General features: G+C 51.1%; 1 protein-coding gene across 1 annotated transcript; it reads left to right on the top strand.

Moving 5' to 3' along the window:
- Positions 1-9,449: 9,449 nt before the first annotated feature.
- LOC147107951 (proteinase-activated receptor 3-like) lies at positions 9,450-10,554 on the top strand (the record flags this gene model as incomplete). Its single annotated transcript, XM_086005975.1, is given in 2 exon segments — positions 9,450-10,340; positions 10,342-10,554. Coding segments are annotated over 2 exon segments (1,056 nt in total), but the record flags the coding sequence as incomplete, so codon positions are not given.
- Positions 10,555-14,367: the final 3,813 nt, after the last annotated feature.

Genomic DNA, 14,367 nt, shown 5'->3' with positions numbered 1-14,367 from the left:
AGACACCAAAAGGCATTCTGAGGTACTCAAAAAGGCCAAAAGGAGTTGTAAAAGCAGTCTTAGGCCTGTCACTTTCACGAACAGCAACCTGGTGGTACCCACTTGCAAGATCAATGGTCGAGAAGAACTTTGCACCATGAAGGGCATCAAAACTCTCGTCAATGCGGGGCAAAGGAAATGCATCACGTCTGGTTTTTGAGTTTAGTTTCCTAAAGTCAACACATAGTCGTATGTCTCCATCAGTCTTACGAACTACCACTATGGGTGAAGCGTATGAACTATTGCTCTCCTGGATGACACGCTTCCTTAAAAGCTTAGTGATGTGGTCCCTCACCTCTTTGTACAGTGTAGGTGGGATACGACGGTATGGCTCTGTAACTGGTGCGTCATCTACCAAGTTAATCTCATGCTCAACTTTATCAGTGTAGCCTAGGTCCTCATCCTTAAAAGCAAATACTTCCGAATACCTGGCTAAAAGTGCACCTAACTCTGCTTGTTGGCCCTGTGTGCCACCTATGTGTAGTTTGTCCAAAAGCAACTGAATGTCTTGGTCTGTCATCTGTCCTTCTTTTCTGCCAACAGTTACTTCCTCTGTGTCAGCGGAGATGCGTTGAAATCGCACCTCACAGGAGTCCTTGTCTACACACTCTGCCTGAGTCGGAATACCAAGCCTGGTCCTGGGGCTTAACCACACATCCTCCTCAGAGAAATTTACCACCTGCACTGGAAATAAATGTCCCTTTGATTCAACTAGAGTGGGGACAACTACCAGGCCACCTGGCAATGGTGTGTTACCTGGCTCCAACAGCATTTTAGTGCTGCCACCTGACTGAGTTTTAAGTCCCTTTACGTAGACTGTAGCTATGGAAGACGCAGGCACATGTACAGCACCCCTACCAGCTACACGGACAGAAGATGACTTTGGAGTGATGTTACACTGTTGTACTTGCTGAAATGCTTCCCTCCAATCTGAATCCAACTTTCCCCCTAGAGTAGTGTCAAACTCAGCATGAACTAGTTGTCTGCATCGGCTGATGATGTTCATACCAATAAGACCTGGTGCTGCAGGCTGTGACTGCTGATGCTCTTTGACTACCAGGAAACCACATTCGGGTAAGGTTATGCCCATAGTTTCAACGTCTAACTCAAGGTAGCCCAAGTAGGGAATGTCCAACCCGTTGGCGGCAGTGATCTTAAGCCACCCGGTTGTAGGCAGCATATCCTCATCCCTCCCAAGTAAGTGCTCTCTGAAAAAAACTTCAGTAATAGTGCTGACTTGGCTCCCGGTATCCAGTAAACAGTTAGCAGTAACCCCCCCAATCTTGAGATCTACTACTGGACATTTACCTACTGCACGGTCAAGAAATCTGTCACGAATACCAGTACTGTTCTGAGAGCCTGCAGGTTTTCCTCGCATTGCCCGGCTCATGGCAATCGAGGGAGTTAGTTTTCCTGCACCCCAGCCAGCAGTGGTGGATGTGTTTGCTACCTCGTGCTTCTGAGGACACTGTTTGGCAATGTGCCCCGCCCCGTTGCACTTAAAGCAAATAGGCTGACCTTCATCAGTGAACTTTGGCTTGGCTCTAGGTTTCCCAACCTTGTCATTACCCGTGTTTTCCTTCTGTAGAGCAAGATCCCGTACTGCCTCTGTTAGTTCCCCGATAGCTTTACCCTGTTCCGCCACCACTTTAAGAACATCCTGTAAAGTGACAGCCTGGCTGCCTGGTACCCCAATGGCAGAACACTGAAGATCCCTCCCCGTACTGTCACACACTACATTCTTGCTCTTTGCAACTTTAGTGCTACAGGGCTGGTCTTCTAAGGACCATAAGACAGCTTCCTCACGTACATCGAACAGGGTAGACTGGGGGTTGTCTCGTACAAACTTGCGCAACTCTCTCCGGAGTGAGGGATCTCTAACACCATCAACAAATCTGTTTCTGACAACCCGTTTTGTGTCCGGCACAGCATCAGGTGATTGCTTTACCAAAGTTCTAATAATCTGAGAGAGTGCATGTGAGTATTCTCGGAAATCTTCACCCTCTTCTTGCTTGCGTCCATAGAAAGTTTCTAACAGCTGGGACTCACTGCGTTTTTCGGTGAAAGCCCCCCTTAGGTAACTGAACAGGTCACTGGGCTGCTTAGACTCTCCACCCAACCGTAACCTAATTTCCTGTAGAGCTGCCCCCCTCAACAAAGATCGAATGAAATCTACCTGCTCTGCAGGAGTCTGATCTCTAGCTCGTAGTACACTTTCAACCTCTTCAATGAACTCATCAACTGAACGACTATCTTTAGATACCTCACCACTGAATGGTTGGATCTGACGCTCTCTGGGTACATACACATATGACTTGGTTGCCCCATTACCTAGAGTGGCAATAATTGCCATTGCTTGGTCATGGTTTTTTTTCAACTCTGAAATCTGTGCCTTGAGTTGATCTATCTGGTTGCCCTCACCCACACTCGAGGTATTGTCCTCACCATCCGAATTGTGAGCTCCACCCGCCTCCTCAGGAGGGTCTAACATTTTGACTCAGTTCACAAGTCCCTGACAGTCACTGAATGGGATGGCCGCTGAGACGATTCTTCTCCAATGGTGTCCCTCCTCGGTGCCTTGATGGGTCCTCTCCCAGATTGGTCCTGGCGCCCTCTGGATCCCGTCTGTCTGGTCTGGTCCTCCTTAGCAACCCCAGGCAGCACTCTCCGTCCGTCTCCAGGTCCACTTGGCACCACACCGCTCTTCCCCAACTGCCGTATTTTATGTAACTTTCCCAAGCCTGAGAAACTCCAAGCTAACAGACCCCACTCCTGGTACCAAAATGTGTAGCCTGGCGAAATGGAGCAGCACAGGACACGAACTTTCGTTTTGGGGGTTTTTTATTCTGTATTAATAACTTGGGTCTAGGTTTAGGATGAAATTGTAAATACATAAAACACAGTCGATAAAATACGGCAGTGGCTTGCCCAACTCTCCTCAGAGCACATCCCTCACGCTGGATCTAGAAAATGGAGGCTGTGAAGAAAGGGGAGGTTCCTTTGGCATCACATGGCTCTACCCATAACCCTTTTCTCCTTTTTTCAAATTCTAAAGGGGAAAATGAACCGCGCCATCTAGTGGACTTAAATATTCACTGCATTTTCCCACTTGGCTACATTAATCTAATTCCATCAGTGTCAGGCTCCTCCAAGCCAATTTCATATGAGAATCTCAAAGAAACACCAGAAATTAAGTGGACAGGAAGTGGGTTTAATATTCATTCGTGGAGGATACTGATGGTGAGATAGTCAAGTGGATGCAATGACCTCTCCCCTATTTTCCCTGGCTTAGTCATGGGACATCCCCCTTCCTTCAGGCATGTATTTTCCTAGTTGTTCTGACTTGTTTCACATACTTCTAGCACAAAAGTAGTCACTGGGAATCTCCCTGGGGTTTTCCACATTCAGGGGCTGTTAAGGCCGGTTTTGCTGGAAAATTGACGGTTGCTCGCTCCTGCCCGCTTCCAGTGTGGAATGCGGTGGCTGCCATTTTGGGCAGGTCGGCAGCGCTGTCGCTGCCTGCGATCACCGCCCACAATTAAATGATGCAGATGGTGATGTCAATCACCGAGCAATGCCTGAATTGTCACACGATCTGTGATCAACATCGATTTGTGATATTTGATATCGCCCTCTGCAAACCACGCGTGGAAGAGCGTGTGTGCAGCAGCACAACAGAGACGCTGCTTTTAAAGGGACACACACATCTTTCAGTTAAGTTTAGATTTTTGCTTTTGGACTTTTTTTAACATTTTATTGGAGCAGTGGCTTGGTGCAATACATTTAGAAAATTGTTAAAGTGTGCAGGGAGCGCTGCTGGACGTTTGCAAGGCTTTGGTTGTTAAAGGAAGGCCTCTGAGAAGACCACTTGCTCCCAGTCCTGGGGACTCTAGTTGCAGATCCCTTGGGCTGCAACATCACATGGAGATGAGGCAGAGGCAGCAAAGGAGACAAGCTGCTCGCTGAGGGAGGAGGGAGCAGAAGAGGAGGAAGCGGAAGGGAGGAGGCAGCCCAGCCAGCCCCTTTCAGGCGGGATATCCAGGACCGAATCATTCGCCTGCAGTCCCAGTGACCACAACCCCAATTCCCCTTTCAACATTAGTCCCACACCTTACCTTCCCTCTGTTACTGACCATCACAACATCCACTTGGCCACAATGCTGAAATAAAAGCCACCACAAAGCAAACTTTCCAATCCAACTTTATCCATATATGCATCCAATATTACATCAAAAAAATCAATTGATCAACCTTGTGCATTTCCTTAGTGGCTTTCTTGCATGTGCCTTTGCCTATCCTAGTGCGCTTACACAGTGCTACCCCAGTGGCTGCAGCATGGCTGGTGGATGGCTGCTGACTTTCAGTGGGGGTCACTGCAGATGGCCTTGCAGGACGATCTCAAGGAGCTGGTGGCTGGGAGTGTCAAATCGAGTGGCGGTGTTTCTTCTTCTTCTTCACAAAGCTGGAGTGCTGTGTCCGAGACCCTGGGTGCCCTTTCCCTGGCCTGTTGAGCCATTTGTGTTAGTGATGAAGCACTTTTAGCATTTTTTCTGTGCAGGAGGCAGTTCAGCTTTAAGAGCTGCAGACTGCCTTGAAGAGGAGCCGGTTAGTTTTAAGTAAAGCCAGCCTCGCTCCAGCGACCTGCTGAGTACACAGCCTGTCAGCAGCACGTTCCTCGCTAGGCCGTGGACTCCTATCATGTTAATTGATGTGCTGCCTGTGCTTTCTGAACGGGCGCGGGCGTATCTCGCATCGCGCTGTGGTACGCTGCCCGTGTAACTCTGTCCCTGAGAAGATTTAATGGATCTTAGATTTTCCTCTTTGGCTACGGAATATATGACTAGAATATCAATCTGGTCTGTCTAGCAGGCAAAGGACAGCAGGTAGCGCAGTGTCTTAGAAAACCATCTCTCCACCTCTCTTCCTGAGTTTGAATGCAGTCGTTTATGTGATGAAAATGTATTTCTTTTGCTGGCTGTAAGGTCTCAACTGAAATGAGTTTAGGGCAGAGTTAACCCAGGACCTAGTGGGTCCAATCTACAGCACAACACTTATCGGGTACCTTTTCTTTTTGGTTCTCGGGATGTGGGCGTCGCTGGCAAGGCCGGCATTTATTGCCCATCCCTAGATGCCCTTGAGAAGGTGGTGTTGAGCCGCTGCAGTCTGTGTGGTGAAGGTGCTCCCACAGTGCTGTTAGGGAGGGAGTTCCAGGATTTTGACCCAGCGACGATGAAGGAACGGCCGATATACTTCTAAGCCAGGGTGGTGTGTGCTGTGGAGGGAAACTTGGAGGTGGTGGTGTTCCCATGTGCCTGCTGCCCTTGTCCTTCTAGGTGTTAGAGGTCATGGGTTTGGAGGTGCTGCCGAAGAAGCCTTGGCGAGTTGCTGTAGACTCTATTCTTGCAACAATATTCTGAGGTTAAGATGATTGTCTCCAGCAATCACAACCATCTTCCTCTGTGCCAGGTATGACTCCAACCAGTGGGGAATTTTCCCTTTGATTTCCATTGACTTCAGTTTTACCAGGGCTTCTTGGAGCCACACTTGGTTGAATGTTGCCTTGATGGCAATCACTCTCATCTCACCTCTGTAATTCAGTTCTTATATCCTTGTTTGGACCAAGGCTGCAACGAGGTTTGTAGCCGAGTGGTCCTGGTGGAACCCAAAATGAGCATTGATCAAATGAACTGCAATCTCCTGGATGGTGTCGAGCTTCGTGAGTGTTGTTGAGGCTGCACATTTCTAATTTGAACGTTATAGATGGTGGAGAAGCTTTGAGGATCTAGGAGGTGAGCCACTTGTTACAGAGTACCCAACCTCTGCCCTGCTTTGGTAGCTATGGTGTTGATATGGTTGGTCCAGTTCAGCTCCTGGTCAGTGGTAACCCCCCAAGGTGTTGAAGTTGGGGGACATGTCAATGTGACGTTGTTGTAGATCAAGGGGAGATGGCTGGTATTTCTCTTGTTCAGATTGGTCACTACCTGGCATATATGTGGCACAAATGTTCCTTGACACTTGTCAGCCCAAGGCTGGACATTATCCAGGTCCTGCTGTAGGTTGGCATGGGCAGCCTTATTATCGAAAATCATGGGGCTGTACTTACCACCCCATTCCCGTCCACTCACTGGCATTTTCATTGGGGCAGACACATGGGTAGCCTAGATGCCCACCTCTTTCAGGCTGGTGTCTCCTTGTAATATGCAAATAGGGATCCTATGATGTGCATAAGACCCCGAAACAATTTTGACGTGTCAATTGATACTAGGTGCCCATTGGTAGAGCAACCGAGCAGTTGCTGGCCACACCAAAACCAGCGAAGATTCTGGTTTGTTACTGACTGTTGCTGCGCCGGAATGAATGCATGAATGCTCCTCCTGGCCCCACAAACATCTTCTCACCCGCTGCTGGTTTTCTGCACTCCCCATGCCCGTGATTGCCTCCCCCAACTGGCTTGCATACGTGGAGGAGTTGCCAGACTTCCTGCCTCCTCGATTGGTGAAAAAGAAAGGCTTGCATTTCTCCAGCGCCTTTCACGACCACCGGACGTCCCAAAGTGCTTCACAGCAAATGAAGTACTTTTTGAAGTGTAGTCACTGTTGTAATGTAGGAAACGTGGCAGCCAATTTGTGCACAGCAAGCTCCCACAAACAGCAATGTGATAATGACCAGATCATCTTTTTTAGTGATGTTGATTAAGGGATAAATATTGGCCCAGGACACCGGGGAGAACTCCCCTGCTCTTCTTCAAAATAGTATCGTGGGACCTTTTACGTCCACCCGTTAACGTCGGGGAGTTGGAAGTATTTTTATTGACTGAAACGGGGGCCTCAGTTTAAAGTCTCATTCGAAAGACGGCACCTCCAACAGTGCGGCACTCCCTCAGTGCTGCCCCTCTGACAGTGCAGTGCTCCCTCAGTACTGCCCCTGCGACAGTGCGGCGTTCCCTCAGCACTGTCCCTCCGACAGTGCAGCGCTCCCTCAGTACTGCCCCTCCGACAGTGCGGCACACCCTCAGTACTGCCCCTCCGACAGTGCAGCGCTCCCTCAGTACTGCCCCTCCAACAGTGCAGCGCTCCCTCAGTACTACACCTCCGACAGTGCAGCGCTCCCTCAGTACTGCCCCTCCGACAGTGCGGCGCTCCCTCAGTACTGCCCCTCCGACAGTGCGGCGCTCCCTCAATACTGCCCCTCCGACAGTGCGGCGCTCCCTCAGTACTGCCGCTCCGACAGTGCAGCGCTCCCTCAGTACTGCCCCTCCGACAGTGCAGCGCTCCCTCAGTACTGCCCCTCCAACAGTGCAGCGCTCCCTCAGTACTACACCTCCGACAGTGCAGCGCTCCCTCAGTACTGCCCCTCCGACAGTGCGGCGCTCCCTCAGTACTGCCCCTCCGACAGTGCGGCGCTCCCTCAATACTGCCCCTCCGACAGTGCGGCGCTTCCTCAGCACTGCCCCTCCGACAGTGCAGCGCTCCCTCAGTACTGCCCCTCCGACAGTGCGGCGCTCCTTCAGTACTGCCCCTCCGACAGTGCGGCGCTCCCTCAGTACTGCCCCTCCGACAGTGCGGCGCTCCCTCAGTACTGCCCCTCCGACAGTGCGGCGCTCCCTCAGTACTGCCCCTCCGACAGTGCGGCGCTCCCTCAGTACTGCCCCTCCGACAGTGCGGCGCTCCCTCAGTACTGCCCCTCCGACAGTGTGGCGCTCCCTCAGTAAGCCCCTCCGACAGTGCGGTGTTCCCTCAGTACTGCCCCTCCGACAGTGCGGCGCTCCCTCAGTACTGCCCCTCCGACAGTGCAGTGCTCCCTCAGTACTGCCCCTCCGACAGTGCGGTGCTCCCTCAGTACTGCCCCTCCGACAGTGCGGCGCTCCCTCAGTACTGCACTGGGAGTGTCAGCCTAGATTTTTGTGCTCAAGTCTCTGGAGTGGGACTTGAACCCACAACCTTGTGACTCCGAGGCGAGGGTGCTGCCCACTGAGCCACGGCCGACACGTGGTGAGCAGCCACTGTGCGTTAGCTCAGCACACGCAGCTCGCCCATCAGATGGAAACAAGGCCTAGCTGAGAAAATTGCTCGGGCTTCTCACCAAAGACATCAGGCGGGCAGATCGCCTGTCTTCTGTCTGCCCAATGTCCGCCAAATTAAAGGTTGACCCCTGTGGAATCATCAACAAAGTGGCCCAGTCTTGACCATATGAAAGAAGGGAAGGTCATTGATGAAGCAACTGGTGATGGTTGGGCCGAGGATGCTTCTCCCAGGAACTGCAGCGATGTTCTGGGGCTGTGATGAAGGGCCTCCAAAAACCACAGCCATCCTCCTTAGTGTCAGGTGTAACTCCAGCCGTGGACGTTTTTCTCTTTGACCCCCATGGGTTTCAGTTTTGCTGGGACTCCCTGGTGACACACTGCTGCCTTGGTGTCGAGGGCAATCACTCTCATCATCCTCTGGTCATCAGCTCGTGTCCGTATCTGGATCAAGGCTCTGATGAGGTCTGAAGCATAGTGGCTCTGGTGGAACTTGAACTGAGTGACTGCCAGTGAGTGGCTGTTGGTTGAGTAGGTTGATGGCACTATTGATAATTCCATCTATCACTTTACTAATGATTGGGAGGAAGCTGATAGGGTGGTAATGGACTGGGTTACATTTCTCCTGTTTTTGTGGAGAGGACACACCTGAGCAATCTTCCAGATGCCAGTGCCATAGTTGAACTGGAACAGCTTGCCTACGGGAATGTCTAGCTCTGGCGCACAGGTCTTCAACACTGCAGCCAAGATGTTGCCAGGGCCAGGAACCTTTGCTGTGTCTACGGCACTCAACCAGTGAACTAAACTGGCTGGACACTGGTATCTATGATGTTGGGAACTTGGGAGGAGGCCAGTGATATTATCTACTCAGCTACTTTGGCTGAAGACACTTGCAAACACTTCAGCCCAGACCCTTGCACTCAAGCTGGGCAAGTCCAAGAACGAGGATGGTGATGTTCATGGAACCCGCCTCTCTGTTAAGTGTCTGCTTGTCCACCATCTGAGATCACTAGGACCTTGAAAGATGATAATCACAAAGGATTCAAATTCTCAGAGGAATATCTTCATTTTATTATTGGATGCCCAATCAGTGACTTATGATTGAGGCTGGTCAGGAAAGGGACCACCAATATGATGAAGGTGCGCTAACCACGTATAACCCAGCTCCTTTACATTGTCGAGTCAGTTATTCCTCCTCAGTCCTGTAGTTCCTAAATCATGTCATCAGTACTTACTGTTTGGACAAAAGTGATGCAGCTGGTGTTGCGGGTGGGCACTCTCCCCTCGGGCTGAGGAACCTTCTGTTGTCGGGTGGGGGGCAAATTGCTTCACGTCACGGTGATGATAGAAAGATACTGTGCAAACTGAACATAAAAAGCAAAAAGAATAAACAACCTGCTTCACGTCTTTAGGTGACCGCACTGTACCACTCTCAGGAGGACTCCCTGGAGCGTTCGAGGCAGTATCTGGCAGAGTTAATGTAAGTAACCAGGCCAGAGCTCAATTGACCAGTCCCATCACCACAAAACTGATCCCTGGCCTGTACATCCTAGTGTTTGTCCTTGGGCTCCCAGCCAATGCACTGGCCCTTTGGATAATGGCTGCAAAAAGCAAGAAACCTGCCACCATCTTCCTGATCAACCTGGCGACCGCAGACCTCCTTCTGATCCTGGTGCTGCCTTTCAAGATCTCCTACCACCTCCTGGGCAATGACTGGCCATTTGGTGAGGGTCTCTGCCGGACAATGACCGCCTTCTTCTACGGGAACATGTACTGCTCCATCCTGCTCCTCACCTTCATCAGCATCGACAGATACTTCGCTCTGATCCATCCGTTTCTCTCCAGACGATTCAGGGACAATAGGTTTGCAGCTGTTGCCTGTTGTGTGATTTGGGTGGTGGTTATTCTCTTGGTTTTGCCATTTCTCATTGTGCATCAGTCCTTTAAGATCAAGGACCCAAATATCACCACATGCCATGACGTGTATCTGAAGGAGACGCAGATTGTTTATTTCCATTACTGGCTGGTTGTTGTGCTATTCGGCTTTTTAATTCCAAGCCTCATTACTATATTTGGTTACGCTTCGGTAATCAGAACTTTAATGGTTAATGGAAGAAAGTATAAAAAGGCTGTAAAAATCACTCTTTTAATTCTGTTTCTGTATCTAGTGTGCTTCACTCCCAGTAACACATCCCTGCTCGTGCGCCAATGGTTTCCTGAACTCCACACATATTACATGTTCTTCCTGTCTCTCAGTAGCTTCAACAGCTGCATTGACCCTTTTTATTTATTACTACATTTCTGACAAGTTTAGAAACAAAGTGAAGATGATGCTCTGTTTCCAGACAGCTGGTGCCAGCGGGTTTTTCCCTCTTTCTGAGACGCTTCCATCCATGGGAAACAGAAATGATGCCAAACATTGCACTGTAAATACCAAATCCCCTTGAATCTGCAGGAGCCGACTGCTTGGGGACTGAACACTCCCAATGGGGTAGATTGTTGACTGGCCGCCCGGGCCTATAACTGGCGCTGGTTGGCACTCCCAATGGGGTAGATTGTTGACTGGCCGCCCGGCTCTATAACTGGCGCTGGTTGGCACTCACAATAGAGATTGTTGACTGGCCGCCCGGGTCTATAACTGGTGCTGGTTGGCACTCACAATAGAGATTGTTGACTGGCCGCCCGGCTGTATAACTGGTGCTGGTTGGCACTCACAATAGAGATTGTTGACTGGCCGCCCGGGTCTATAACTGGTGCTGGTTGGCACTCACAATAGAGATTGTTGACTGGCCGCCCGGCTGTATAACTGGTGCTGGTTGGCACTCACAATAGAGATTGTTGACTGGCCGCCCGGGTCTATAACTGGTGCTGGTTGGCACTCACAATAGAGATTGTTGACTGGCCGCCCGGGTCTATAACTGGTGCTGGTTGGCACTCACAATAGAGATTGTTGACTGGCCGCCCGGGTCTATAACTGGCGCTGGTTGGCACTCACAATAGAGATTGTTGACTGGCCGCCCGGGTCTATAACTGGTGCTGGTTGGCACTCACAATAGAGATTGTTGACTGGCCGCCCGGGTCTATAACTGGTGCTGGTTGGCACTCACAATAGAGATTGTTGACTGGCCGCCCGGGTCTATAACTGGCGCTGGTTGGCACTCACAATAGAGATTGTTGACTGGCCGCCCGGGTCGATAACTGGTGCTGGTTGGCGCTCACAATAGAGATTGTTGACTGGCCGCCCGGGTCTATAACTGGCGCTGGTTGGCACTCACAATAGAGATTGTTGACTGGCCGCCCGGGTCGATAACTGGCGCTGGTTGGCACTCACAATAGAGATTGTTGACTGGCCGCCCGGCTGTATAACTGGTGCTGGTTGGCGCTCACAATAGAGATTGTTGACTGGCCGCCCGGGTCTATAACTGGTGCTGGTTGGCGCTCACAATAGAGATTGTTGACTGGCCGCCCGGGTCTATAACTGGCGCTGGTTGGCACTCACAATAGAGATTGTTGACTGGCCGCCCGGGTCTATAACTGGTGCTGGTTGGCACTCACAATAGAGATTGTTGACTGGCCGCCCGGGTCTATAACTGGTGCTGGTTGGCACTCACAATAGAGATTGTTGACTGGCCGCCCGGCTGTATAACTGGCGCTGGTTGGCACTCACAATAGAGATTGTTGACTGGCCGCCCGGGTCTATAACTGGCGCTGGTTGGCACTCACAATAGAGATTGTTGACTGGCCGCCCGGCTGTATAACTGGCGCTGGTTGGCACTCACAATAGAGATTGTTGACTGGCCGCCCGGGTCTATAACTGGCGCTGGTTGGCACTCACAATAGAGATTGTTGACTGGCCGCCCGGCTCTATAACTGGTGCTGGTTGGCACTCACAATAGAGATTGTTGACTGGCCGCCCGGGTCTATAACTGGTGCTGGTTGGCACTCACAATAGAGATTGTTGACTGGCCGCCCGGCTCTATAACTGGTGCTGGTTGGCACTCACAATAGAGATTGTTGACTGGCCGCCCGGGTCTATAACTGGTGCTGGTTGGTGCTCACAATAGAGATTGTTGACTGGCCGCCCGGGTCTATAACTGGCGCTGGTTGGCACTCACAATAGAGATTGTTGACTGGCCGCCCGGGTCTATAACTGGCGCTGGTTGGCACTCACAATAGAGATTGTTGACTGGCCGCCCGGCTCTATAACTGGTGCTGGTTGGCACTCACAATAGAGATTGTTGACTGGCCGCCCGGGTCTATAACTGGTGCTGGTTGGCACTCACAATAGAGATTGTTGACTGGCCGCCCGGGTCTATAACTGGTGCTGGTTGGCACTCACAATAGAGATTGTTGACTGGCCGCCTGGCTGTATAACTGGTGCTGGTTGGCACTCACAATAGAGATTGTTGACTGGCCGCCCGGGTCTATAACTGGCGCTGGTTGGCACTCACAATAGAGATTGTTGACTGGCCGACCGGGTCTATAACTGGCGCTGGTTGGCACTCATAATAGAGATTGTTGACTGGCCGCCCGGGTCTATAACTGGTGCTGGTTGGCACTCACAATAGAGATTGTTGACTGGCCGCCCGGGTCTATAACTGGTGCTGGTTGGCACTCCCAATGGGGTAGATAGTTGACTGGCCGCCCGGGTCTATAACTGGCGCTGGTTGGCACTCCCAATGGGGTAGATTGTTGACTGGCCGCCCGGGTCTATAACTGGCGCTGGTTGGCACTCCCAATGGGGTAGATTGTTGACTGGCCACCCGGGTCTATAACTGGCGCTGGTTGGCACTCCCAATGGGGTAGATTGTTGACTGGCCGCCCGGGCGTATAACTGGCGCTGGTTGGCACTCCCAATGGGGTAGATTGTTGACTGGCCGCCCGGGTCTATAACTGGCGCTGGTTGGCGCTCACAATAGAGATTGTTGACTGGCCGCCCGGGTCTATAACTGGCGCTGGTTGGCACTCACAATAGAGATTGTTGACTGGCCGCCCGGGTCTATAACTGGCGCTGGTTGGCACTCACAATAGAGATTGTTGACTGGCCGCCCGGGTCTATAACTGGCGCTGGTTGGCACTCCCAATGGGGTAGATAGCTGACTGGCCGCCCGGGTCTATAACTGGCGCTGGTTGGCACTCCCAATGGGGTAGATTGTTGACTGGCCGCCCGGCTGTATAACTGGTGCTGGTTGGCACTCACAATAGAAACGCCTCATTCCATTCCCATTAAAATCATTGCAATGAAAGCCAGGTGTGTTCTACACTGGGCGGGAGGTCAAATGTGGACCCAATGGACCAAATCCGTAAATGTTTTCTTACTTTACATGTCTACCTCTCTTTTTTCTCTGCACAGAGTGGGATTAAACGGAGTGGACTTGAACAGAGTGTTTTATTTGGGAATTTGGAGAGAGTGGGAATTTGGAGAAGGGGGGAAGGAGTTGCTGCTTTTTGCCGACACTACTTGTAGTGCTTTGTGTTACAGGTAGATATTTAATTTCAGTACCCTTAACTTAATCTGCATCAAGTAAGTAGTCAAGAAACTACACTGTAAACTAAGTTACCTAATTACAAATTTAATTAAATAAATCAAGGTCATATCGGGATGGCAGTGCAGATGGTGTGTCACAACTGCAGCATGTGGGAGTTTGTGGAGAGCAGTGTGATCCCGGACAACCACATGTGCAGTAAGTGCCTGCATCTTGAGGAACTTCAACTCAGAGTTTTTGAGCTGGAGTCTGAGGTGCAGACATTGCGGGGCATCAGCGAGGGAGAGAGTTACCTGAACACTTTGATCCAGGAAGCAGTCAGACCCCTTAGGTTAGGCAGTGGTACAGGTCTGGTTAGTGGTCAGGGACAGGGGGCTGTGACTGCAACTTAGGCAGGTAAGTGGACCCCAGGTGCAGTGCTGGAGGAGCCTCAGCCTTTGCCCTTGTCCAACAGGTATGAGGTTCTTGCTGCCTGTGTGGATGAGGGAAAAGCCTGTAGGATGGATGAGCAGGATGACCATGGCACCATGGTGCAGGAGGCCATTCAAGTGGGGGGAGTGGAAGGGAATGTAGTTGTGGTAGGGGACAGTATTGTCAGGGGGGTAGATACTGTTCTCTGCAGCCGCGACCGAGAGTTCCGAAGGTTATGTTGCCTGCTCGGTGCCAGGGTTAAAGACATCTCCTCGCAGCTGGAGAAGAACTTGGAGAGGGAGGGGGAGGATCCAGTTGTCGTGGTCCACGTAGGAACCAACGACATAGGTAGAACTAGGAATGAAGTTCTGCTGAGTGAGTTTGTGGAGCTAGGATCCAAAGGTGGTTGGA

This window comes from Somniosus microcephalus, chromosome 13 (genome assembly GCF_052327205.1).
Source record: "Somniosus microcephalus isolate GS21.2 chromosome 13, FLI_Smic_1.0, whole genome shotgun sequence".
In the NCBI taxonomy this organism is placed as follows: Eukaryota; Metazoa; Chordata; class Chondrichthyes; order Squaliformes; family Somniosidae; genus Somniosus; species Somniosus microcephalus.
The sequence above is the reverse complement of the archived record's forward strand: the minus strand, read 5'-3'. Positions and strand labels throughout refer to the sequence as shown.